Genomic DNA, 27965 nt, shown 5'->3' with positions numbered 1-27965 from the left:
GAGCTGCGACTAAACAGAAAGAGGGAGAGAGAAGGGAGGAGAGGAGAGAAGGGGGGGGTGCAATATGAGCTGCAGGGACAGAAGAAAAGGAGAGTAGCTGTAGGAAAGGTCTGAGACTCCAGAACCAGGATCACAGCCCGGACCGCGGACCAGGAGCAGCCCAGTCCAGCATGTCAGAGTCCATCAAGAGGAGAAGCTCCAGCAGGCAGCTGCTGCAGAACCTCATCAGGTGGGAGGAAAATGTTTTTCACACAGGATGATCTCAGCGTCTTTACCTTCATAATACAAGCAGTCACGTTTCACTAAGAAACTCAGGAATTTGCAGTGATAATGTAACACATTTACTCCAGTATCAAAATTGAATGGCTCAGGTGGTAGAGATGGTGGTCTGCCAATTGCCACGGTTTGATCCCCCTCTTATGATGAAGTGTTCTTGAGCAAGACACTGCATCCCATCTTCATGTTTGGGGCTCCAGCACCTTGCCTGGTAGCCGTCACCACTGGTGTCTGTGAATCGGACTTAAAGTGCGAAGCATTTAAAAAAGCTTAAGTTGCAGATGAGGATCTGAAAACCTCACCTAAGAACACAACGCATCACATCCACTGGAGGCTCCTGCAGCCTGCTGCTGCAAAGCTTCATCAGGTGAGAGGAAAACCAGGACCAATTTTGCTTAAACTTAATTAGCAACGTTAAAACGTCACACATTAGCATCTGTTACTATGTACATGATGAAGAAAATAAAGCATACACCTCAAAGTAATATTTGCAGTACTTGTCTCTGATATTTGAAGTAATGAGCATTTAACTTCTACGCAGAAACATTTATTGCATTTTACTGCAACTCTAATTTTGCAGTTAAAATTATGAGTGCAGGACACCCGACCAGCAGCCAAAGGATGTTCACTATATATTACTGTTTTTATGAAAGTTATCAGTCATACCGTATAAACAAACTTGTAGTTTAGCGATGTTTTTAGAAACTGTGAAGTGTCTGGTCAACATAAAACCAACAACATAACGTGTCACAATAAGCCATGTTATGGAACTGTGATTCTGTGATAAGCTACACTGGAATATATATTTTTAACATTTTTTTTTTTTTTTTAAACAGACATTGAGATAATGTTTTTCTTTTAAAGATAAATTGTATATTTTCTTACTTTTGCATTAATAAATTAATATTAATATTGCATTAATTATAATTAATACAATTAATGAATTCAAATATCCTACTTTGGTAAAGATGACAACTCATACGTTTGATTTTTATTCACAATTTATTATGTTTGTAAGCATGTGGCCTGCGTTCTTCATTCATCTTAACAATGTTGTTAATAAACAATAATTATTTCCCACATTGTCAGTTATCAATTTATTCCTGAACTGTAATTTAGCCAGTAGCTCAACTTTTATTAACTAATACATAAACATCCAAATCAGGTCGTTGTTGTTGTCTGTTCAGCAGAGGTCTATTGAGTTGCATGTTTTGAGTGATATACGAATTACTTGGGGCAGTTTGGCTGAACCAGGCTTCTCACTTTTTCCCACCCTACTGCCTCCCGGGATCTAACACCTTTGTCTAAATTTAGATTTTATGTCTCTCATAGGAGAGAAAAAAATGTTCCCTTGTAAAAAAAAATGAAGGAGAGGTTTTAAACACCTTAAATTGTTGAAGGAAAGCTTTCTTTCTTTGTTTTTGTTAAATTGAAACCTGCTACAGGTTTCACTTTGCTCTCGAAGAAAAGAATGTCCAACAGCTCAGTTACACTGAGAACAAACACATGATTGGAATAAAATGATATTAAATACATAAATAATGAAATAAAACATAAAAACTACATTATTTCTATATTTACTAGGCCTGCAGTCAGTTTATTGCAGTTCTACTCTGAGAAGTGTTGTGATGGTTTGGACTTTCCCACTTACAAACATGAGAAGAACACAGTATCACAACCACATGTGAGTATATCATACGCCAGCAGCGCTTTCATTGCCTATAATGTAAATGCTACACATAAGTTTATTAACACCTCTTCGACAGTGTCTGCAGAAGAGGAGCCCTGAGGGCATCTTAAAACTAAACTTTATGGAGGAACTCATTTAAATAGCACTAAGTTCTGCAGGTGTAGCAGACAAACAGTGTAATTGTGAAAAAATAATGCTGCCATAACAGCTAATTTTATTCTTCATACCATCTTTTTAAACTGATCTTTTTAAAGCAAGAAAATCTAAATTTGTAAAAGGTGTGGATGGTGTTGTGAACTGCAGAGAGTGTCAGTGAGGCATACATGCATACTCGTCTAACCACTGACTATATTACTACAAGAAGCAAACTTAAGGTAAAAGTGATATTAATTAACATCAGCTCTTTGGCAGTCAAGGAAGTTTTGCATGTGAAGATGTGCACATACGTCTTTGCATATCGCTTTATCAAACGCAGGGTTGTGTGGAGTCAATCCCATCACAGCAACTGAGGCAAGTTAATTGTGATGTGATGTCATGTGATGTCATGTGATGTCATGTGATGCCATGTGATGTCATGTGATGTCATGCAATGTCATGTGATGCCATGTCATGTCATGTGAAATAGTAACAAAGTTGTTTCTGTCACGCTCAAGCTGCTCAGTGAGCAGGACACAGAGAGACAGCAGCTCTGCAGCTCTACAACTGTTTCAGCTCCCAAAAAACATCATAAGCTCTGTGAAACAAGTCTCAAAATCACTTCTAAGTTAAATAAATTTGTAAACAAAATGGGTACCTTGGCTGTTTTAGAATTGTTTTCTTTATTCATTGAACTTGAGTAAAATTAAATAGACTTAAAGCCAAGTCTTTATGGTGATGCTTTCCAAATTCGATAGACAAGAGATGTTCATGTATGTACAGATATAAAATTTCATAGGTTTACCTTCAAACTCTCAGAGCCAAAGAAAAGAGTAGTCTGTTTTTTTTCAACCATTTTTAAAGCGGTTTCATTTTTGATACGCTATCACAGAAAAAAAAATGTATATTTACAAAACGCAGCTTCTGAATCTATTCAGTTGAAGCCACGGAGGGTGGATTTCATTTTATTCACAGGTTTTCCTGCAGGGACTATTTCAATGAGATAAACTGAGTTAAACTGAGGCAATGAGAATAATAAGCCTTCTTCAGTAGCAAAGGTTTCTGTTTTCCATCGCGGCTGCCCTCCAGAAGGATGCTGGAAGCTGTGTGACCGGACTGAAATGTCTCCCCTTAAATGATCCTTATCGCTTTAATCCAATCAGGCTGTTGCTTTGTTTGTTTTCTGCCTGTTGCCATGCAGATTTTCATTGCTGTTATTTGCCAATTTGACACAGTCACTTCAGTTTTTTTTCTTCAATTATTGGCATGGGAGCCTCATTTGTTTGGTTGTTTTCTTTTAATATTTGCGTCTCTTTCCTGGACGATGAGCGACGCTGTCAGCGTGCGTCTTGTTTTTCTCCTCGAGTGGTGGAACATTGCTAAGTGACTTCACGAAAAGTGACACTGAGCTCCGAGTTCAATGGTTTCTTTTATAGCTGAAACTTCCTTAATGGCCATGACATCATCTGGCTGAGCACTACACACACACACACACACACACACACACACACACACACACACACACACACACAAAGAAAGAAAATGCTGCTCCCTGGGCCACCATTGCCTCATTGTGTAAATGGTGGAAAAACTGATGCGTATCAGACGGATCTCCTCTATAATTTGCTCATTCCACATTTCTGCTTCGCAACATCATGACGTTAAATGTCTGAGCAGACCCTGGAGATACGGTGCTGTGCTGATCGTCCTGCAGAGATAATACACCGTAACGGCACGAGAGTCTGGCACCACGCATCACCTCATCTTCAGCTGTTTTTTTTTCTCATGGAAGCTGATTTTCATTCTGAAACAAATGTTTCACACAACAAATCAAGCAGAAGAGAAAGGAAGTGGCAGCAGAGATAGTCAGTAAGAGTGGTGTGGAGCCCGATCATGATGGCAGGTTGTAAAGGGAGCTGGTTGTGAAACCAGGACCTCTGCTGCTCAGTAACTTTCCCCCGGGCCGCACCAGTAAGAGACTCACAGCTCTCCTGCAGAGCAAATAAATATTGTTTTCTCGTCATTTAGGGCTTTTCTCTCAGTTTGCAATTTTTTTTTTTTTCAAAAAAGCTTACAAAACGTCTTTTTGTTGACGTTGTTTATCTCAGTCCTCACTGTGGTTGCTGTCTGTGTCTTCTAACACTTCTGACATTTCACTGTTCTCTTGCCTTTTAATGAACATATGCTCCTCCATTTCAGAATTTGGGGATTTTTCTGTTAGTTCTTTTTTGTCTTGTTTTTCGATATTGGCTTTGCGCCTCTTTGTGATCATTTTGATCTTCTTTGGGTCAATTTGTATGTCTTAGCTTTTGTTTTAAGCTTTTTTTTTTGGCTGAATTAAGTGTGCTTCTGGGAGTTTTTAATCATCTTGCAGACATTTCGTGTGTCTTCCGTCATTGTGTATCAATTAAAAATCTTAGTAAGGTAGTTTCACTATGTCGTTGTTATGTCTCGTGGTTGTTTTATTGTCTCTGTAGGACTTTCAGACACTTTTGGGGCTCACAGGGCGTATCTCCAGGAGGCCTCGCTGTTATGTGATAGTTTCATGTTACTGAAGACAATCCTCACGACAGACTTCCACTGAAACAAGACAAGCTAACTATCCCTCATTTACACTCTTTATTTCAATAATCAAATGCTGGAATAAAATCTGGATGTGATTTAGAACCCTTGCGCTGAACGTTTCACACTCATGTGTGCTGCTGCTCCGACCCGCGACTCCCTGAGCTGCACATTTCCATCTCACCTTCCGAATCATACTTAACCCGTCAGCACTCTGCTTATTCGTTTTCTTTGTGTGCCGATGCATAACTCACTCAACAGCCGATCCACCTGTAGTCCAGCTTCCTCTTTCCTCTCGGGAGGAAGCGAGTGCTCCGCAGAGCTGTGCTTTACATTAATGCTCTTCATGCTCCACATTGACATCATAATCTATTCCACATGAGTTACCTCAGAAGATCTGGGCATGTTTATCGTCTGCGCTGCACCGCTTAATGCAAGTCAGAGTCGGCCCTTTGGATTTTTAGACAGTGTTTATTATAAAGCACAAACGTTTTTCTTCACTTTAGTCATTTAGAGGCTCGACTGGACCCACTCGCTCTCCCTCAGCTGTCACATTGACACACAGATGTGATAAATGCCGCAGCATGTGTGTTCATCTCATGCGAAATTGTACACAATTACACAGAAGCTGCATCTGCTTTATTCCATCATCTCCGTGTTTTGAACGAGCAGCTCTCCTTTCTGCAAGTGGAGGAACAAATTGATGAACCGGAGAACGTTCTCATTGCCTTTCACCCATTTTCAGCTGGAATGGCTCCACTTCGCTGTGACCTCATTTTGAACAAATGCAGTTGTGGATGATGGATGGACGTACGACTTTTTTGACACGGCAAATATATCCAGATGGAAACATGAGGCCCTGAGGATTACATTTACTGCTCATCTTTCTGTTTGTTTCATGTGTTTTGGGTAGTTTTCTGACATGTTATAAAGTTTAGTCACCATTTTTCTGTCGGAACAGATCACAGCGCCACTCACCGTGCAAATCAACACCTCTATTTATCATAATTTAGCTTCTAATAGAAATCAGGCGTTTCCTTGTTTGTAACCAAAGTCACCACAAACAAGGTGATTTATGAAGACGCCACTTTCTTCAGAGACGTGCATAATTCTGTACACTTCTATAGCCACTCAAAGCAACAAGCAGGTAAACTTAATCCAGACAATAATGACATTTCCTTCTTTTAATTAATTTTAGAAACATATAGGAACCCCTTAAACAGGATTTTAACTGGATGGGGTCCAAAGATTAAAATTTTCAGTAGTTTTAATGTTACAACGTCTTCATTTGAGACACGAGACACTTCTTAAATCTCTGTCAAGCAGTAATAAATGTTCTGAGTATGTCAATGTACTGTAGTAATCCAGGAAACGGAGGCTCAGACAAATATCCAGTTTCTGGCTCGCTTATTTGCACAGACGGTTCAGTTCAATGTGTTTTCAGAACACGCGCATCTCCGGCGCCCAAAAAGAACAACAGGAGCAAACTTTCACCCCGGAAACACCCCTTACTCCAGAGTCCCTCCACAAAAGTTCCAGGGGAATCCCACTATACATAAGTCCGCTGCAGCAGCTGCTACAGTACTGAAGGTAATCCACTTTTTGAAATAGTCATACAAATCAGCTGGCCAGGGATCCAGGCAATCCAAATAAAATGAAACAACCTAAGTCAATTTTGATTGTGATTTTTGTAGTTATGCACATTACAGAACCAGTAGTTTTGTGCGCCAGTATCCGGATACTTCTACACTGTTGCGAGTGCTTTAGGCCAAATCTGCTATGGACTCATTCATTCCTCTATACCCACTTTATCCAGAATGTTCAATAATTGTGAACTTTTCCCATTTTGTGAAGATCTGATAATAGTTTATTTCTAAAAACCTGAATGGATTTGCCATAAAATGACATCTCATGCTTGAAACAATTGTGTCTTTCACAAAGGTGTTTGAAGTCGCAGGCCCCAACGCTCCAAAGTGCCCCTTTCGCTTTTCCCTTTTTATTACACTTCAAGTCCAGACAATCAAACCTGAGCTCATTCATTTCCTTCTCCAATGAAAATAGTCTGACCGAGGAGCCAAAGCAGCTCCGTCACATATCAACTTATTTTACAGCAAACCAAACCCTGAGTCTTACTTTTCACTAAGTGTTATTTAGGCCACTTTTCCAGATGATGATAACCACAGTGTGTTTTACTGAAATCCCTTCGCAGCCAGTGTCCTCAGCCTCACCTTTAACCATCGACTTGTTGTTGGGTTTGTGTATTTGAATTAGCCTCGTTCCACATTTATGCTGTTTTTCATTCAGACAGACTTATGTATATTTAATGAACAAAGGGGCTGACACACTGGGGAAAAAATAATAATTTTTTTGCAGTCCTGCATTGAACTGGCCTCAAACTGGCCGATACAAAGATGGATGGCCTGCATGTTTTATGTATTACTTCGGTGAGAGCCAAGAAAGCTCAAAGCTTTGGCCTGTTTTTGTTCCATAATAATGATGCTAATTCCTCCATGTTGCGATCGTGAGTGATTTTATGCTGATCAAAGTTTCCAGAGTGAGATCATCAAACAGCCGGCACAGAACAGAGAAGAAGTTCAAACGAGAATCCAGCATAGAGTAGCAGTGAAATGAACAGTGCTGTGTAAATTAATACATTTTATGCTTCAGATGCTTTTATGGATCCTGTTGCTGGTTGAGGATAAATTCCAGATTGCATGAGGTTGTGCCACTCATCCATCTTCTTCCCCTCTTTATCCACGATGGAGTGCAGTGTCACGTTGGAGAAACCCAAACAGCTGTTCCAATAAGAATCAACAGTCGATGAGTCGTCATGATCTGTAGCTCTGTTTTGTTTTTTGGTTTTGTTTTTTTTTTTTAGCTCTGTAGCTCTTTTTTGAACTGAAACTCATCTTAAAATGTATGAAATCAAATCTGACATTTGAATTCCGTCTTCAAATGTTGCACATGTGCCCTCTGGAGAAAAACCCTGTGTTGGTTGGATTTCACCATATTTTTTTTGCATTTCATAAGAGGTGCTGATTTATAAATTTTCTGGAAAAGATACTGAAGTTTGCTTCTCCAAAATTCGTGTTATGTATCCCATACACTCACCTGTTCCTCAGGATGTTTTTAGCTGCTCTAAACTGAACTTCAACTTCATTTTCTCGCCACATCTTCAGGATCAAACATTCAAGCTGGAGATGTTGATTACAAAATAAAATGCACATATATCACCGAAAAATTGTTTTAAAACACATCAACAGAATGAATACAACAGAAAACATTATACTAAACCTTACTCACTTCGTTTCTCATAGTTCCAGTCCAATACAAGGTTCCCTTTTAGAGATGGACAGAATGTTACAACCACAGGCGAGTACTGGGGAATCCAGCAACTCGCCACTTTATTTGCCTTTAATATAAATGTTACATGTAAGTTTATTGACACCTTGATGACAGTTTCTACAGTAGACGAGCCCTGTGGGGATCTTAAAGTTACGTTTTATGGGGGAACATTTCGGTGCAGGTGTAGCAGACAAATTGGCCTTTAATGGTGTCAGTGTTGTTATGGAGACATTAATTATGCAGGAAAAAAAAACATGGTGTAAGCACCGTAGGAAAACATGGGCTGTAATTACATAAGTGAAATAGTGAATATACATATATATATGTATATATATAGTGAAATAATTCACAAGCTGTGAATTCTTTCATTATCTGATGATGTAAACAGTGAAGTTAAGAAAAAACATTTCCTTTTTGACATTATGCTGACGCTGCCGGCTTGACCTCCAAGTCCCATTCAATCAAAAGTTAATTGAAATCCTACATTTCCAGGACTTTTTTGTATTCCGCTTTCCTGACATTTCTTCATACGGTGAACGAGGCATTGGTCAGTCTCCATGCCGCTTCCCCCTCATCACGTCACCTCCTCCCACTCCTCCCTCTGGCTTCCTCTATTTTCCTCTACAGATTGAAACTAAGTGAAGCAGCACAGCAGCTGGCTCAAGCTCCTCCAGATGTTCTGGGACAATAAAGGGAGTTATTGTGATCCAGTCCCACCCACTGAAAGAAGGAGGATCAGGCAGAAAAAAATGTTGCTTTCTTTGATCGAGAACGCATTTTTTGTTGTTGTTTTTTGGATAATGTAAACTATTTCCCAATCTAAACTATTATAAAAAAAAAAAAAAAAACAATGATATTGTGCAACTGTGTGACAACACAGTTACGAAACCTTCCAACAAGCTTTAACTTCTTCAGTTATTTTCTTTCCTAATGTTTCATTATAAGGGGTTTTCTGTGTGAAAGGGATCTATGAAGCTAAAAGTGAACAGCTTTGTGCTAAAACCAGAAGAATGGGGTCTACTCATCAAGTCATCGTTTTCTATCTTGGTGATGTATAGAATAGGTTTAATGATAAGATATTTCTTACATTTAACCATGCGATATATCTGGAGACTGATGGATTTAAGCTGAAGTGTTAAGAGTTAAAGGCATTTCTATCGTTCATCTGCTGGCCCTCACTAGTCATACAGCTTAGAGCCGCATTATCCCTCCAATCCAGCCTGTGGGATTAGTCATAAGTAAGTGGAAAAAGTTATGAAGACACCGATTGGAAATGTTCTGATAAAAGGTAAACGCTGTTTCTAATTTAATTTAAGGCGGATTTCAGTGTTTTAAGATTACTGCAGGCTGGAGGCTGGACAATGTTTACAAAGACAGGACTGAGTTTCAAGAGTTTCACCGCAAGTTGCATAAAAATGGCCTAATTTTTCTGGAGGATGTTCAAACTTTTTAAGGATCTTAAGGATGTTTAATTAAACTCAGAGTTTTGGTCATGTATCCATCTCTCTTCAGACTTAAACATCAAAAGTCACATTGAGAGCCGATCCAAGGAAAATTTCAAAGAAGAGCCTCATCTGAGATGGCAGTGCTTACCGCTGTGCCAATATGCCGTCACTTCAATGAGGGGTTTTGAAGAAGTGCTCCAAACGTTCGATGCTGGGACTCGTTTTTGAATAATGATCTGACAGCTGGTTGGTGTCGGTGCCTGCTGCAGGGTGACGGCTCAGAGGAGCCAGGAGGATGCTGAGGAGGTGGAGCGGGAACGGAGGAGGAGAGCCAGGGACAAGCAGAGAGGAGAGGAAGGCTTCTCCTGGCCCGAACCGCCGCAGCACAGCGACCTGCTGCACAGCACCGAGTGAGAAATCTGTTTCATCCCCTCCTCACCAAACTGACTGCAAACAGGCTGCATGGCTGCTTCACAGCGTGTAAATATCGTTGTGGAATAGATGATTGCACACAAAACCTGCAGTGATGTGGTGGCGAAGTTCAGTTGTTTGTTTTTTTTGTTTTTGTTTTTTAAAGATTTGTGACATGAACATGCAAAAAAATATATATTACAAAAGTGTCTCAGTTATCTGTTGATACTTAACTTACAGAACTTACAGGAAATTTAAAATCATTAATGTGGAGAGTACTTTAACAAAACACACACATAGAAGATGCAAATTCCACAGTGAATCACTTTGGAAAATTTGCAATCTAAAGAGAAAATAGATGCAATACTGAGGCTTACCAATAACAGGCAGAATGGAAGCAATATTTGTATTATGATTTACTGATATGTTTAGATATCTTTAAGCATCCTGACCCCCCCCCCCCCCCAAATGGTTTAACTACTGATACAATATGTCAGAAGCACTGTTGAATTTAACAGTACAAGATAGACATACAAATAAAAGATCCCCTATTTATAACATTCTCCTATTTTCAAGGTCATTCTATTTGTTGATGTTTACAGCACCAGTGTACTGCGCCAGCAGTGCTGATTAGAGAGGAAAATGCTTGTGTGCATCTTGTCAGTTCAGATCAGTGCTTCTGCAGGTAAAGGAGCTGAGAAAGCTGCTGCGCTCGCAGCTTATGGTCTGAAGAGGAATCTCAGGGGGTAAGAATTCTCATTATACTGCAACTGTGAAACTCATTAAAGGATCATCAGACACTGCACTGTAAACATAAAATCACGATCTCTCTTCTGAAATGATGAAATATAAAGAAGGTGTCTTCACGCTGCTTTAGGTAATGTGAACCGGGATTCAAATAAGGAAAATAAAATAGATCCAGTATGTGCCATCATGATATCACCAATTAATGGTCAGAATCATGAAAAAAAGAAAAAAAACTCAATATTGTAACTCCAGCGCCTCCATAATACAGTATATATACAATATCCTAAACAGCATAGAATAAGTTCTAAACTACAGTCAGAAAAGACACAGGTTTAATCTGTTTAGTGTCTGCTGCTGCAGTCCAGCTCATCGGCCTGAGCTGACCTGAAACAGGATGCAGGGAGCGTCTTTGTTTGGTGTTTCCACGGTTACCGTCTCTGTTGTTATGGAGCTTGAAGGTGCACGTCCCGTCTGCCACCTGCTGCAGGTCTCTCATCACTCTGGGTGATACATGAGATCTCTGCTGACCTGGATGGAAAACCCAGCAGCAGCTGCAGCTCACTCCGTTTGTTAAAGCTAGAAAGGCTACTTTCACTTTCATTTATTGAAAAATGCAGTTAATTCAGCTCAAATGGAGCATTTCCCTCTCTACTCTCTCATCTGCAGGTCATTTTACCATGGCTTGATTTTTGTGTGTGCTTGCAAACACTATTATTGGACTGTTTGATTATTGCTGGTTCGCTGCACCATATTACAAATGAATAAATGTGAATTTTTTTGAGGGGTAATTGTGGTTTGTCATTGAAGGGTGGCAGTGGGTCCTGAAGCCAGACCACTGTTCCAAACCATTAGCACATGTGTTTTCTTTTCTTTTTTCTTTTTTTTTTCTTGTTTCTGCTTCTCAAGAAAAAAATCACCATCAACAGCTTTATGTCACCTCGTTCCACAGAGATCTTTTGTTTTCTACGCAGGTCTGATGAGGAGCTGAAGCCCAGCTGCTGCTTGGTTCTGGAGGAGGATGAAGGCTTCAGTGACTGGAGCCACAGGCTGGAGCATCGTAACGAGCAGGAGGTGCAGGATGACTGCAGGGCCAAACAGCGGCGACCCGGAGCGCCACCGGGCCCGGAGAAGGAGAAGCAGCAGGAGAAAGAGGAGGAGCAGACGGAGGGAGAGGAGCTGGAGCAAAGCAGACAGTCTGAGGCTGCTGCTGCTGCTGCTGCTGCAAGACCTCCAGAGAAGGTCTGCATTTTATCACTGCAGAGCTGCAGAGGTTTCTACCTGGCAAAATATCAAACAAATCTGCTTGATTCTTTCTGTTTTAAACACTTCAGATTATATTCATCCACCGTCTGTTATCAAAGTGAATACCGATGAAAGGCTGGAGTCAATTTTAAATTGTCATCAGTGAAAGGCTCGGCGTCAGTCAACTGACCATCCTAAAAGTCTTTTCAGACAAGCTTCTTCCTCTAAGGATGATAAAAGATGTGCCATTGAAACAGGATTGATTATCATTAGAAAGTCGTTCAGGAGCTTTTTCAAAACAATACGTCAGGCTGGAAATACAGCAAAGTGATATGTGTGTGCAGTAATGCGTCTTTATCGTAGGCATCCAGCAACAAAAAGGAGTGCAGGACGTCTTACAGCTCATCGGTCTTCCTGACGCAGGACGCCAGGCCTCTTCATGCCACAGGCCGATCAGCTGACAGGACGTCCTACCTGGCAGCAGGGACGATGAAGCCTCGGTATGCTTCACTCTTTCTCTGCGTGGTTTCATCTCAAATTCCTTGTTTGGTGAGGACAGTGTTGCTGGGAACAAAACAAAATGTTCATGAATGAGTTATAAAACCTTTTTTTGTTTTTTTTTTTGTTAATCAATTGTTCCTGGCCAGTTGAAGGTTGCTCTTTGGTGCATGTCTACCGAAAACACAAAATGTTGTATGAGTGTGTCCCAGATTGAATTTGGCCTTTCAGAAGCAAACCAGACTCATGATAAAGACCAGGACGTATCTAAAGCCAGCACTGCTGTTTATGCAACCGAATCTACAAACAAAATCTCAACAATTTGGAGACGGAAATTCAAGCAAACATTTCTCAAGAGCAGGACGAGTCACTAGACATTTATTTCCTTTTTGCAAAAAGATGAGGTCAAGAAAAACTTTACTGAAGTGTTTCCAATAATTAGGTTTTTGACAGTCATTTGGTGCAGCTCATGGAATAACTGAAAGATGAAAACTGGGGAACCTCGAAACAAATAGAGAATATGAATGTGTTTATAAGCTACATCCAGACAGGAAGAACACAGGAAAGACCTATTAAACCTGCAACACAACAGAAAACGAAACGCTGTTATTCTCTTCCCTTAATAGTCCCCAGTCTGAATCCAAACTCCTTTGACAGCAATAATGCTAACAGCTGTAGTTTCTCCACAGCGGAGGGACCTGCAGGGTGGATGGAGAGCTGGAGCCGGAGGGGCGGAGTGAGAGAGAGGACACAGCGGTGGAGAAGCCTGCAAGAACATTACAGAGGGACTGGAGGCCCGCAGTCACTCAACAAAGCCCCAAAGAGGAAGAGGAGGAGGAGGAGGAGGAGGAGGAGGAGGAGGAAGAGCTGAACTTCACAGGAGGAGAGGAGGACTTCCACTTTAGGAGGGAGCCGATACACAACAAGGAGGAGTTGAAGGAGGAGGGACACAAGGCACAAACCAAGGTCAGCATGGTAGACGCTCTCCTGAAGTACTGTGTATCTACCACACAAATCAACATTCTTCAGCATCACCTCCCTCCTCTGGGAGTACACCAACCCTTCCATCTTTTTCATTACTACACTTATGAATAACATCTCCAAACCTCTTTTTTTTCTGCACATTGCTACACATTTTTTTCCATTCAGCCTGTTACCAGAGTGTAGCCGTAGTGTCTTTGATGGCAAAGGATTAATGAACAACTGGCAAAACCAGAACAATTCTACTTTTAACAACCTTTTTCAGCATAAACAAATCTATCACAGACCCAATCTGTAAAAATCCCCCCACAGAGCCAGCGGACCTCCACCACCAGCCGTTGCTAAGGTGGTGGAGCAAAAGTTCCTCCAGTCTGTCTGTTGGAATCAATGAATCAGTTTTAAATGGCATCAACATAGTTGGTTGATGAATAAGGTGTTTGGTATTTCAGCTATCTGACTATTAATGCGCTCTCACAACAGGTGGGATAGGAAGCAAGGATTTCTACCTCCTTTTCTTCTGTTTTAATGAAATGCACACATCCTCATTAGAAAAATCTCCAGTTCGCAGTTTGGCTCTAAATCTGAAGCAACAAAGTAAAAATGTTGGCTTGGCTTGGTATAAGTGAAATGTAGCTTGAAAGCAGATATGATGAAGTCTGGTGAAGAATTCCAGTCTTTAGCTCCAACTCTCTGCCAGCTATTCATTAGTGCTCTGCCACCAAATAAAGCAGGAACAACTTTCAAGTGTTTTCATGCTGAAACTCCTCTTAGTTAACTAATTTGGAATCAAACTGTCGATTGTAAAGTAGTTTTTGCTTTAACGTTTTTTTCCAGAGATCAGGGGAGATCAGGGACAGGAGGACCGAGGAGGTGAACGCAGAATCTGACTTCTCGGTCTGCAGCAGCATCGACAGCGAGGAGCCCTTAAACTGCTACGGTCCCATGAGCCCCACATTCAAGGTAGCTCATAAAGCAGAGGGTGGTCGTCAGGTTTTTACAGGTTCCCCTCATGAGTAGAGTGCACATTGTTTTTCTTGTTGAGGTAATGTCTACAGCTGTGACGATGAAATTCCTTTTTTTTTTTTTTTTTTGTTTTACATGTGTTAACCATGCTGAACTCTGCTTTTGTCTTTTTGCTGTCTTTCCAGAAACTCCTCATCCAGTTCTACCCAGTGAGTGCAGTGCCAATATGTTTCATGTAAAGGTTATGGTGGTATTCAGTGTCTGAAAGATTTCCAGACAAAGATTGGCTAAGACTAACACAGAATAAAAATTGTGTGAAAAATGAAAACAAACAAGCTTTTTATAAAGAGATTAAGTTTATTTGAGCAAAATTCAAGTCAACTAATGTCTCGGCCCTCAAGAGTATTTCAAAATTTTCATCTTGCTCTTTTAGGAAACTTGCCACCCTTTAAAAAGCTCATGTTCACAGGTGGAGGATCTTCCTCTGTCCTCTGAACAGCAACACAAAAACTGTCAAAAGATTAGTATAATTACCATCAGCCTGTATCTTCAGCATCTGTTATTCATGAATAGTCCTTGATTAAACATTACCTTTACTATTTTCAAGTTGTCTGAATGTTTATTTCAGCTCTAATTGCTGAAATGCTGTCATTAAAAGCAGTTTATTTCAAAAAGCAACAACTTTTTATAGCTTCAACCTACAGCCAGCTTCATCTGTTTATAGTTTCACAGCAACTCATACAGCTGTATGACCATCAGCAACACACAACTTCAGGAGAGAATAAAGAGGAAGTTACTTTTTCAAGTATGTAGTTACCTTCTTCTTCTGCATTAAATCCACTTTACTACTTTGTTAAAAAAAAAGGAAAATTTAAAACAGATTATTCATCTGATTGAGGGAGAGACATGTGCTATTTAGACTCCGTTATTTCTGCCAACGAATGGATTAAGAACTAAAGCTGGATTTCACAGCCTTAATGAATTTATCCGGGGGAGTTTAAAAAAATGGCTTTGAAATGACTGAGGGCAATGGAAATATTAAATCATCGTCGGCAGCGATCTGTGCCTCAGCTCAGTGTTTCTCTCTGCAGGATGAAGCCAACAGCCGAGTCTCGGCAGATGGAAAATGCACGGTGAGCGCTGCTCTTCAAAATGGCCAGGGTCAAAGATAGCGGGTTGTGTCCTCCAGGGCCGGCTCGACAAAACAGACACACCCAGAATCTCCCAGCAGCCTCGGTGCAAAGACAAGGAAGAATGGATCTTTGTTTTCCACATGTCGATTGAACATGCAAAAGTTTGGAAATGATGCTTTAAAAAAGGCTTGTATACCAAAGAAGGGAAGTAGAGTGTGTGTAAATGTTTATTAGTGTTGTAAAGTGGCAGGATACGCTGCTGCAGAGGAGGAATGAGAGCTCCTCGGAGGTCTGTGGTTTGGGTCAGCGCTAAATAGCTTCAGTAATTATAAGTTTAATGAAAGATCATTTGATGGTTTATTGGATTTGCTGGATTAGAAATCACTCATGTGTAAAAATGGATAGCTCCGTTTTATTTTGTGTGTTTATTTTATGCGTGTTTCGCTGAAGAAAACATGGATTTATTTTGTGTTTTGTATTTTTAATGTGTGTTCGCACAGAATGCAAAGTTGCTTTCACACATTGCTGTAAAAAGAAATGAGTAATAAGTGAAAATCCAGTGTATTTTACATCTCAACTGTGCTCTTTTCCTCCTTCAGATAATAGAGAGAACAGAGTCTCTGAGGAGAAGGTGAGGCTGAGCTGGGAAACATAACCTTGTTATTAACTAATTTCCAAAGTAGAAAACCTTTATAGTGAGCCAGCATACAGTACATATATAACTACATTACAACTGCATCTGTTTTTAATTATTCTAAATAGAAAACTAATCATTCACATTAATGGACAAACTGTTTTTCACTTAGTGGTACTAATGTTTTAAATTAAGATCTTTTTTTGTGAAGTTTAACTAAAATCTACACAGAATGTGAGTGAAATAATCTCATCATGTGTGTTTTCACCTTAAGCACCAGCAACATAAAGAAGACGCCTCCACCTGGTCCGATTTCCAAAATCGACAAGAAGCTGGAGCTGTACACTCACGCTCTGGAGGTAAATCTGCTGACTGTCACTCCACTGTGGACGTCCAGTTCTCCAAGTTGTGTCCAATACAAGCAGCTTAATCACAATGCTTCTGTTATTCTACTGGTCCAAAGCAGTATTTTACATTTCACCCCTCCTTGAATGGTCGTGTTATTCATCTCAGGTCTCCTCAAAGGAGGGCAGGTCAGGTTGCCAGGCACTGACAGACCTGATGAGTCCCACTGAGCCTGTCGCAGCTAAGAAGAACATGTTTGAAGCTCGAGAGGCCTGTACCCAAAACAACATCTCAGTCACGCCACACAAGGTCAGTTTGATCTCCACACAAACTCACAGAAAAGGTTAAAAGGTCAGTTGCCCGTCATGTTGATTTTCACCGGAACCAAACTTTCGATGCTTCTATGAGAAATGTTGTGGAGAGAAGCCTGAGTCCAGACTGTGTGATGCATGTGGCGCAGCTTCCTCACTGTAAATTGTGCTTTATCCAAGATCCGCACATAAAACGTGCAAAAATAATGGATTACTTGGCTCCATGAAGTTTATATAGGTGATTGTTTGGATTGAACTGATGCCAGGAATGTGTTTTCCACTGCCGCCTCAGGACGCAGATGTTTTAAAAGTTGGTGTGGCTGATCTCATCAACCAGTGGGTGAAAGGAAGTGAAGATGGAAGCAGGTGTAACTCGCCGTTCAAACCTGCAGTATGTCAGACATTTTCCTCCCTATATAAACCACCATGTTTGCATGAGATGTATTATATGTATCTGCCTTGGGCTCCGTGTGTTTTACGAGGCACGTTACCCTGCTTTCATCTCATATGTGCATATTTTCCACCCGCTGTTTGGACCATAACTATAACCACAGTTTGTTTGCACTGACGTGATTCATTTAACTTCTCCCAAGTTTTTGGATTGAAAAACATCTCTTTTTCTTCTTTTTCTTCTTCTTCTTCTTCTTCTTCTTCACTGTGTCCTCTCTTCTTTTCTTTGAGAATAAAACTAACTTCTGCCTTTCTGGCTTTATGTGGGTGTATTGTGATTTCCCACGCTCGGCTGCAGCTATGCGTGCAGCTACAACCTGCAGTCACTCCCGCCAAGAGCAATTAAATCACCACTTTATGATGTTTCCAGCACCCAATGACCTTTAACTGTGGACTCAAACTGAACTGGTTTATTTGGTTAACATTAGACACATATGTAAGATTTAAGAGTAGTATTAAACTGTCAAAAAAAAAAAACCCCTTTAGAATTTATTCTTTTTGGGGGGAATTCCTTTAACTCATTTCAGTCCTCCATACTCTTTATTTTTTTGCTGACACTCCAGCCTCTTTCCATCTGGCATGAATCAATCAGCCCAATTTAACTGAACAATCAGTGAAAGCCTGCCACCGTGTGGTCGGAGCAAAAAAAAGGTTTCTGTTATTGATCTGCTCAGTTAGGCACAAGAATTGAATGTTATTTTATATTCAGAGTTATATATTTTAAAACACTGAATGACGACATGAAAACTGTGTTTGGGAAACACAGATCAGCAGCGCATAAAGCAGTGGGTGTGTCCAGCACAGATCTGTGCAGGACAGAATAAACGGAAAGAAGAATAGACCATTAAGAAAAACTACTTGTTCCAGTCATCCTAAACAGTGAATAAATGTTGATGTTAAAAATTATGTTTTTCAGTGACTTGTCTCTGTTTTTCAGGAGAGCTCCTTGGGTAAAAAATACAAGTTTGTGGTGACAGGTCACGGAAAGTATGAGAAGATTCCCATTGATGACGGCTGCAGTGACAATGTCAGCTGTCAGTCAGGTAGGAAAAAACTATCAATCATCCACCGTCCGTGCTCATGACACAAACTGATGCTGAAGGTTTTGAATATTCACCTATTCAATATATGTTTTTATGAGTAATGATGAAAACATTTCCAGTTGCATGATGAATAAAAACTGCTGTGATGATCCGTCATTGCAGTTGAAGTTGTCTTATGGCGACAAATACAACTAGTTTTACGTTTTTAAAGATGAAAAATATGCAAGAAAAAGCACTTCAACAAATTTTAGGATTTTAGGCTATTTATAGAGATCAGAAACAGAGTTAAGCAACAATCCGAGATAGCACAGAATGTTACGTACTCTTACTAGAACATATTTAAACAAATCTTTTAAAAAAAAAGAGAGACAAGTACAAGGAGAGAGTTTCAAAACATTTTTTTTTTTTTTTTGCATTTTCAAAAATCACACAATAAACAAAGGCATGTTAAAGCATCAGTGTAATAAATAGGGCTGTGTTTAGTTTGAAAGGGTTTAGTCTCCCTCATCAAATGAAATTCCACGTCGAGATGATCTTCTTGCAGAAAAACAGCATTTTTGTTATAAAGTCCAGCAAAGAGACAAAAAGGGTAAAAATGAACCTCTGAACACCTGACCAATCTAGCCCCTACAACTGTACTCCATTTCCATCAATCAGTCTTCATAAAGCAGGCCTGTACTTCACCATCATCATCATCATCATCATCATCATCATCATCATCACTTCCTGTTTGTGATCAAACTTCATCCATAGCTTCCTTTACTCCAAAATAAGTTACCAAAAATGTAATCATTTTCAGGTGACATTAAGCTTCATTTCTCTGGATCACAGGATTTTTATCTAATAATAACAGTTAACAAAAAAAAACAAAAAACAAGTTTTTCTAATGAGACACTGCTTTTGATCACTATCAGTCCCACCAATGTTATGTCAGCATTACCTCTAAGTCAGTTTAGTTATCAGAGAGAAAACTTTCTCATCGGACTATCTTTTAATGCATGCACAAAAACCACTTGCCTGTGTAGAATAATTTCTCTTTTTTTCTAACAAAGGATGAATAAATGTCACGTTATCATCGATTGATTTCACATGGGACTCTACCACCAGTCTTCTTAATAAAACCCCAATATTTCACCCAGTTCACCTCCTCTCAGATACAGCGTAAACCACTGAAACATTATGAACTGGAGTTGAAAAGTGCTGATTTAACAGTCATCCAGCTCTGATTTGACCTAAACTGTTTAATGTTACAGTGCTAACAGTTACAGCAGATATCAAAGTGCTGAACAAAGTTAAGATCTCACTCGATGAAGTCTTGAGGTAGTGTCCTATAGCTTAATTTTGTTTTCAGTGAATGTTACAGTATTTCAAAGAAATCAATAATATCCCAAACCAGAAGTGTTTGACAGTCTCAAGGATCACTCCAAAAGTGGATTCATACTACGAACAATGCAATCAAAGTATCGATCACGTGCGCAAAGAAATCCACAGATCCAATCTGATCCATCAGCTACATGTGGCTTCCTATCTTAATGGGACTGACCTCCTTTTCCACTCTCACCTGCACAAACCCTTCTGACCGAATCCAGAACCTCCACCCTCCTTCGTTTGTCTGTTTGCAGTTCTTCCAAATCCATCTGCTCCAGGAATGTAAAAGCCCAATTTACTACAGAGATTTAAAAAAAAAGAAAAAAAAGAAAAGAAGCCTGCCAGAGGTGTACACTAAAAGCAAAATGATGTTTAGAAAAATAGAAAAAGATAAAACTTCAAAAATATATTATTCTTAATCTAATAACTGACTCTTCAATACATGCATCCATAGTTAACTCTAGGCTTTCAGCAAATGAAAAATAGTATCTATGACGTTCCTTTTCTTGTTTAATTTATGTTTATTCTTTTAAGTCACATTTTAATTTGACTTTGTTAAAAGTGCTTCGATGCCACCCATTTTTAAAAGCTGTAGCAATATTTTTGACCCCATATAAGGTCATTTCTACACTACTTTTTACATCTTTAACATTCATAAATGATGCTAATATTCACAATATAATGAATGACTGAGTAAAGATTTTTGCGAGAAAGTTTTTAAAATTCATTCTCCCAATTACGACAAGTTTTAACAGTATATTCATTATGCAGTTATCAATCACATTTTGCCAACATTTAAATTAAAAAAAATAAAGTTTTGACATTGCTTTAACTTTTTTAAAATTGTTATGGCGATAACCATACAGGAGATGGTTCAATGACAAATGCTCTTTCATTCATTAATCCCAACTATCAGCATTCATTATTCATCAGCGGTTGTTGATGGACCGAATCCTCGGGCCTTTCTGTTGAAGTCTTTACGTTCGTCGTCCTGAGATTTGCGTTTTATCAGCCCTCTTTCGAAAACTGCTGCTATTTTTGTGAGGGGCTTCTCAGCAGCTTCCTTCAGTTTCCTGGCATCAAATCTGGGGCTGTAAAGTAAAAGTGGCAGACGATTGACAAAAGAAGGAACGTCCACCTGATTGTCCTTGGAGGGCTTTTTCTCTTTGTCAGCGTCTTTCTTGTTGCCGTTCAGCTGGTACATGATTTTCTCCTTGGTGGAGAACATCCCAAAGAGAAGTGCGTCCCACATCTTCAATGCCTTAGGACCTTCTTTGGTTTTAACCACCTCCTGATTGGCCGATGGTTTGTCATCGGCTGCATCTTTTGTTTCACGGTTGCCTTCAGACTCAACCGGAGGCTTTTGCTCCGGCTCCGGAAACGCTGGTTCTTCTGCCTCCACAACCATGTGCTTCTTCAGCCGCGTCCACCCGCTGAGCTTACCCTTGAGGCCTTTTGGCTTCTTGACAGCCTTTTGCTCAGGAGACGAAGCGGCAGGCTCTGCATTTGCAGACGTCCCGTCAGCAGTTGAAGATGCAGTTGATGTCGCTGACTTCGTGGAGGGTTCGGCTGCCGGGGTTTCCGTCGGCGCAGGCGTTGCCTTCAGAAGATCCTTGCCTTTGAGTCCAATGTTTTGCTGAGATGGCGGTGATGTTCCTCTGTTTGGGGATGGAGCTTTGACTGAGACTGAGGCCTGAGGCAAAGAGGCAGGAGTGGCAGAGTCAATCACAGCAGCTTTAACTATGGGGGCTTTTGTGTCAGTATCTGTGGCTGACGGTGCTTGGGAATTGTTCTTTAGTGGTTGCTCTGTTGATGGCTGAACCTTACTAGATTGTGGGTTAGCAGGGGCCTGATCAGGGAGAGACTTTGAGGTGTCCGTATGTAAAGTTGTCACTTCAGCAGTCACTGTTTCTACATTGGCAGCTGAAGCTCTTTCATCTACCTGCTTAGCTTTTGAATCTGCTTTCTGATTACGTTTACTGGTTAAAATATCATTGGTATTTGCTGCAGTACCTCCAGGGGAGGAGAGTTTCCCTGCTTTACTGGGATTTAATGGTACAGATGTTCTTGTGTCTTCCATTTGAGAAGGTACATCTATCTCAGGAATCGAAGGGTCCTTAGTTGTAGTTGGTTTCATTTCTTGTTTAGACGCCTCTCCTGAAAGTGACTTGTCAGACCTCTGATCCAAATTAGTTAATGCATTATTTTGCAACGGTTCAATAAGAGGGTTTATTGGCTCTTCTGTAATGGCCGGTGATAGTTTTGTTTCTGACAAGTTGTTGGGAACAGGGCTAGCTAACTGAAAAGAGACTGGGGTTTGAGGTAAAGTCGGAGTATAGATCCGTTTAGGTGTAAAACAATGTCTTCGTTCTGGTAGAGGGGAAGCCCAAGGTCTAGTTGATGTTCGAGGGCTATGTGGGACTTTCAAATCTTTTGAGGCATCATCAAGAGTCTGATCATTTGCAGCAGTGCAGTTATTCAATGTACTCTGTGAGATGATTTGAGTATTAACAGCGTGGATTTTAGTTTCTACAGATTTTTTAGTTTCATTAATAGTGTTAGAGCTCAAAGAACCACTGCTGGTGTGGATATTATTATCAGACCACACAAGTGGACTCGCAGATTTTGTGTTCTTTTGCTCTACACTAATACTGAAAGCATTAGTTTTATTGTAACTAGCAGAAATGGAAGTTGCCGTTTCAGTTTTAGATTTGGCTGCAGTTTTTGGACTAGCCAGAGATTTATTGGCTATGATTGGCTGACTGATAATTAACTGCTCTTCTACAAGTTGCTGGGTGTTAAATTGTTTCTCACTTGTGTCAGATGACGTGGTATCTGTTAGTGGAATGGGATTAGGTGCAACCTGACCAGAGCCAGAGAAGAGTTTAGGGTTTATGGCCTGGACTGGTGCAGATCGACTCCATGGTCTATCTGGTTTCATCTGAGGGCTTTTTGGCGGGACCAGCCTCATTCTCGGGCTCAAAGGCACAGCTGGTGCAGTAGCATGCATGCTCTTAAGTGTTGACATGCTAGATATTTTTGTTTCTGCAGTTATTGGCTGAGTACTTTCCAAGTTAAGTTTGTTGGGAACTTTGATGTCAGCAGTAGGTGTTTTATCAATATTGTTTTTCAAACTTAATTTGTTTGTCTGTGCAGTTTCTTGCTGAATAATCTCTGCACCTTCTAGTTTTCCAGGTGAAACTGTGTTGCCCGAAGAATTCACCTGGTTTGAAATTGGTTTGTTTTCAACACTTGGCATGTTTTCTTCTAAAAGATCTGAAGGTGGCTTTGATTTTGTTTCAGCAGTATATTGTGTATGAACGTTTGCCAATCCAAAAGGTGTAGTGGGTAAATGCTGTATTTTCCCAGTCAACAACCCTGCTTTCTCAGGGAATACCTGTGCATGTACTTCCTTTTCTACTGTTAAGCTGATACATCTGTTTGTGTCAATGTTTATATTAGTTGATACTTCAGCAACTATGTTTTCTTTGCAGGGCAGAACCGCTTCTTTAGTCTGAAGAGAAGTTTTGGTTGCTCTTGTAGCTTCACTTATTGCACTACTTGTGTTTGTGTAGAAATGGCCTTCATTTATTGCTTTACTATTATTACTACTACTGTACTGTACTACCGTCGTGGTCTGTGGGTTAACATTTTCTCGATTGTGAGATAGCTTTTGTGCTTCTTTAACTGGCACATTTGGTGGATTTGTCTCTGATGGAACCTGAATATCTGGAGTGGGTGGTTTATTAGTGATAACAGGATGTGCAGGGATGCCCACTTTAGATATCACTGAGGAAGTATTTAAAATGGCTATATTTGGTAAAGTTGAAGAGGGTAAACTGTTTGTGTTTTTTATAGTTTGATTTTGTTTGTAAGGTTGACCCTTACCATTGAGTAACTGCACTGATTTGGTTCGTTGCTCAGGCGAATACACTGTGCAGCTGCTTTGTGAACATACAGATGCAGTGACAGGCTCATGAGGTAAAACTGATGCTATGGAGGCAACCATTTTTTCTTCAGTGAATTTGTTAAGCATTTCAGACTCTATTTCATTCTTATGAGAGCTATGTTTTGTAATAGCACCTGGAAAGGGCAGTGATTTTGCCATGTTTGTCTTGTTGTGCTGTGTAACCTCACTGCTTTCTTCAATTTGCTGTATGATTTCATCTATTTGTTTGAGTGATATTGGTTCAGCAGGCATTTTACAAGGAGGAAGGGTCTCTGGACTGGGTTTAGTGGATTTTTGCATAGCTGACATGGATGGACCATCTGTGATGCCGCTCTGTGAACCAGAAGACTGAACAATTGGCTTAGCATCATTAGTGTGATGTTTAACATGCTTGGCAGGGGGCTGAGCACTGACAACATAAATCGATGACTGACCGGATCTATCAATTTGATGAGCTTGGGCTGCAGTCATGTCTTGCTTCGGAGACTGGTATTTAGCATTTATTCCCCCAGATTGCCCTGTTGAGTTTTTATTGGACTGCAAAACTGAAGGTGCTTTATTCGGATTAGTGTCTTTTTCTGTGACATTTCCAATCTTTGTTTTATGTCGTGTTTCTGTATTTGAATCTACACGAGCCAAGGTGGAGGAAGAGCTGCTAACCGTTAGACATGTAGTTGTTTGGAGCGCTGCTTCTATGGTAAACTGTGCTGCACTTTGTGTGTGTGCCTCACCTGCTTTAGGTATTGGTAATGAAGATTCAGAGAATGAGGCTTTTGGTGTGGATACATCACTTGTGGATTGTTGCATTGAATTCTGTGCCAAGCCAAGGGAAAGCTCAGGTTTTATTACATCCACAATAGAAGTTTTAGGCGATTGTACTCCAATACCATGAGCTTCAGATTGACTTTCCTCAACAACATCTTTGCTATGTGTGAAAATCCGTTCAACTGGAAGATCCGAATCCTTTGGAAGTGAAGCCAGTTGTGAACTCTGAACTGAAGAAGATATATCCATGTGTCCATTGAGCTGTCTGTGAGGCTTTGAGCCTTCCAAAGATAGATCCGTTTTGTCCGTAGGGGTTTCATTAACCCTGGGTGATGCAGGGTTGCAATGGGATGGCATAGTCCTAATGCCACCATAAGCAACATATTCTGATGGAGTAAGCCCATAATATGTAGACCGTGATTTGGGCTTTGAGGTTGCCAATGACATTTGACTTTCCAACAGTGATGACAAAGATTTTCGTGCTTCGAGGACAGGAGGGCGATAGGGGGAAAATGCAGAACATGGACTTGGCGGTGCTTGCATTAAAATCACTGGCGTTGGGTTGATATTCTTTGGAACAGAAAGAAATGAGGGAACCTTTGGCAAAGAGGAAACTTTGTCTTCTGAAGCTTGGTCTGTTATTAACTTTGGGGTGACAGTTTCTTGTGCTGTTGGTTTGACCAGAGACAAGTCAGATGCAGTCATGTTTTTGCTGTGGTACATTTCAGTGTTGGTAACACTCAGATTTATTGTACTGCGTTTGATATTTGGAATTTCTATCTCCTTGTAATTGCTGGATTGTTGAATGGAAGTTATGTTGGCATCAGCCTGATTCCGTTCCTCTATGGGAGCTGGGGGTTTCCTCGTGGCACCAGCCTGAACCACTGACTTGTGTTGTGGAGCCTCTTTTGGAAAAACTGGTGCTTGTGAGTCTTGGGAGGAGTTGAAGGCAGGACTTGCAGCAAATAAAAGTGGGTTCGGTTTTGATATTTCAAAAATGGGTGTGGAAACTCGACTTGGTATATATGCAGGAGTATTAGGTCTCACACTCTGGGTCCTGATTGCAGACGTTTTCTGCTCAGTTTTCACAACAGACACAGCTGCCTTTTCCCTATTTGCAGCAGATAATGGTGGTTCGGAATAGGACTGGGTTATTAATGTCAAGTCCTGGATAGATGTGGGTTTGGAGAGCTCATAAAATGTTGCCTTTGAAGTATAAATCCTAGTTTGTGCGGTTTCAGACCTTGTACCATTCACTGCTTCAACCAGGGATATTTTTGAAGCAGTGATTTCAGGGGACATCTGGCTAGGAGCAAAGTTGCCAGTGCTGATGGGTCTAGCAGTCCAAGATGATGTCTGACTCTGAGAGTTATCCGTTGACCAGTTGTTTGTCTCCCTCTGGCTGGAAATAAAAGGCTGTGTGTGAGCGTTTGAAACTGATAGCAGCACTGGGATGGGAGGTAGTTCTGCAACTTGAGAAGGTGCCGGGCCCAGACCGCAGTTGAGGGTGGCCGGGGATAGGGTCAAACTGTGAGTCGATATTTTAGGGCTGGATTGCGACACAGTGGCTGGGGGGACAGTTGTCACTGACCCATAAGAATTAGTTATCATGTTTGAATTGACAGTAGGAGCCCATCGCGCTGCTGGAACCTGCTCTGGTGGCAGTGGGGGTGGTGATATCGAAGGTGGCATCATGAAAGGGCGCGCATCATCGAACAAGAAGGAAGAGCACTCGAACAAGGGAGCCACCTGGTCTTCACTCGTCCTGATCTGAGCTGCACGGGGCCGAAGGTTGAAGCTGCCAGTTTGGCTGCAGGTAATGCTCTGAGGATGAGGGAATGCAGATGCAGAGGGGTCGTAGAAGGAGCTGAAGGGGAAACTGGACACTGACGGCTCTGCGTTGTAGACCGTATCGGGTGTCCTCGGTGGGCTGGACTGATCACTGTGCTCGAGGTCCGTGCTCGCTTCGTTGACAGGCGACAAGCAGGAACGAAAGGGGATGGGCGTCTGAGATAGGCTCCCTTTTTTCTTGGCTCTCTTCTTCTTAAGTTTCTGAAGCCTTGCATTGTCTTTGCCCGGTTTTGGCAGTAGGGGTGGAGGGTACTGCTGGGAAAGGTCAGGCTCCAACCCATTCGTGTAGCCAACTTCCATCAGCATTTTGCACTCCTGAAAAAAAGATGACAGACATTTTAACCACCTATCTTTTGTCAAAATAGAGAGCAGACCTTACAGTTTTTTTGTTGTTGTTTTTTTATGCTTTTTTTAGGTAATCACTGTAATAATTTATGCCAGGCAATAGAATTCTCCAATATATAACTGTTGTTTCTATTATGTCTCTAAATATAAAAGCAGGAATCATTCAGAAAGTGCATCTTCAATGCCAGAAAGCAAAGGACATAGACCCATCATCACTTGATTTACTTATTCAATAATGTTCAATTATATAGTCATCATTTAATATTGGATATTTGATGACAATTATATATTCAGCTATTTAAAACTAAACAAACTATTTAAAAATGGATAATAAAAGTGATACCAATGCTGATCTTTTGTTTTCTTTACAGCTGGACCATACTATGAAGATTTGTGAACCACTTCTGAGGGGTGAAAGAAACAAAACAAAAACTGCCACTATCGCTTCATCATTGTTCTTATTTTAAGCTTCAAGTTGGTTAAATACTTCAATCTTGCTATCTCCTGTGATTTCCTGGCACAGTAAAGCAAAGTCTTTTCTGTTTAATCTGACAGCTACTCATTTCGTTCTGTGAAAAGCATCTCAAGGGAGTTTATGTGTCTTTAAATACGACTAAATAAATCCACTTCAAGTGATTGCTGATGTTTGATTCAACACTTTTTCATCCAGCTTTCTGTTTTTGCCTCTGTTGATTTACTGCCAAGCTGTCACCATCATCTTCTCTTCTTTTCTTTTTTTATTCATGGCTTAGTGTATTCAGCTGTTTCCCAGCCGCACTGATTTAACCCATGCTAATGGCTCCAGGACAAGCGTGCGGCTGACCTTAGAAAACTATGAGCTCCTATGACAAATGTGCTCATTAGCAAGTTTTGAAACTGTTAATTGTGTCCTGAAGATGCTCCATGAGTGCAAGAAGTATCTTTCTTGGAAATAGAAAGGCATGTAAAGCTGCTGCTTATGGCAAGCCTACTTTGAAATGATGACAAACGTCTCATGAAAATAGTCTCTCAAGGAGACTGTCAGATTTATAAATGACCGATGCAAGAAATAAAAGTAAACCCGAAGGATGATGACTGACGCATACAGGAGGGTGACCAAGTTCAGGCAGGGAGGAGGGGGCTCCAGCAACAAGCGAATATCCATAACCAAAGAAGCATAAAACATGCTAAGTGGGTATGAACCTTTCAGGCAGGGATTTCACAACCACACAAAACAAACAGCAAAATAACATTCTTTCCTCTTCATTTGGAATTATTTCAGACAATGCTGTTCAAAGATGAGACCCCAAAACTACTGCTGAAGGTTTACCTTTTTTAAATAACTCCTAATATGATATAATATATATATTCTTATGTGACTTCCTTGGGTTTGTTTACTAAATTTTTACTTGTTTGTCCTGACAAGAGTGGCAACCTGACCTGAATTGTTTCCTCTCTGTCTGAATACTCAAGTGTCTTTGAGTGGCATTAGAAAAG

The 27965-nt window shown here is 40.5% G+C and overlaps 1 protein-coding gene across 1 annotated transcript; it reads left to right on the top strand.

Moving 5' to 3' along the window:
* The first annotated feature begins 63 nt into the window (after positions 1 to 63).
* Positions 64 to 27205, top strand: LOC115387999 (lymphocyte-specific protein 1-like). Its single transcript, XM_030090918.1, has 14 exons — positions 64 to 229; positions 9723 to 9863; positions 11583 to 11850; positions 12217 to 12353; positions 13041 to 13317; positions 14167 to 14292; positions 14481 to 14504; positions 15387 to 15428; positions 16028 to 16059; positions 16337 to 16421; positions 16576 to 16716; positions 17011 to 17109; positions 18106 to 18211; positions 26861 to 27205. The coding sequence occupies exons 1-14, from the start codon at positions 171 to 173 to the stop codon at positions 26884 to 26886; spliced, it is 1563 nt and encodes a 520-aa protein (XP_029946778.1). The 5' UTR covers positions 64 to 170; the 3' UTR covers positions 26887 to 27205.
* The last annotated feature ends 760 nt before the right edge of the window (positions 27206 to 27965 follow it).

The sequence above is a fragment of the Salarias fasciatus genome, chromosome 1 (genome assembly GCF_902148845.1).
Source record: "Salarias fasciatus chromosome 1, fSalaFa1.1, whole genome shotgun sequence".
Lineage (NCBI taxonomy): Eukaryota > Metazoa > Chordata > Actinopteri > Blenniiformes > Blenniidae > Salarias > Salarias fasciatus.
The sequence above is the reverse complement of the archived record's forward strand: the minus strand, read 5'-3'. Positions and strand labels throughout refer to the sequence as shown.

Bases quoted from the DNA above. Each gene is read 5' to 3' on its own strand.
- LOC115387999 (XM_030090918.1), top strand. From the start codon at position 171: ATGTCAGAGTCCATCAAGAGGAGAAGCTCCAGCAGGCAGCTGCTGCAG. The intron at 16,060-16,336 runs GTGAGGCTGAGC...TTTCACCTTAAG, and splicing joins ACAGAGTCTCTGAGGAGAAG to CACCAGCAACATAAAGAAGA. The intron at 18,212-26,860 runs GTAGGAAAAAAC...TTTTCTTTACAG, and splicing joins CAATGTCAGCTGTCAGTCAG to CTGGACCATACTATGAAGAT.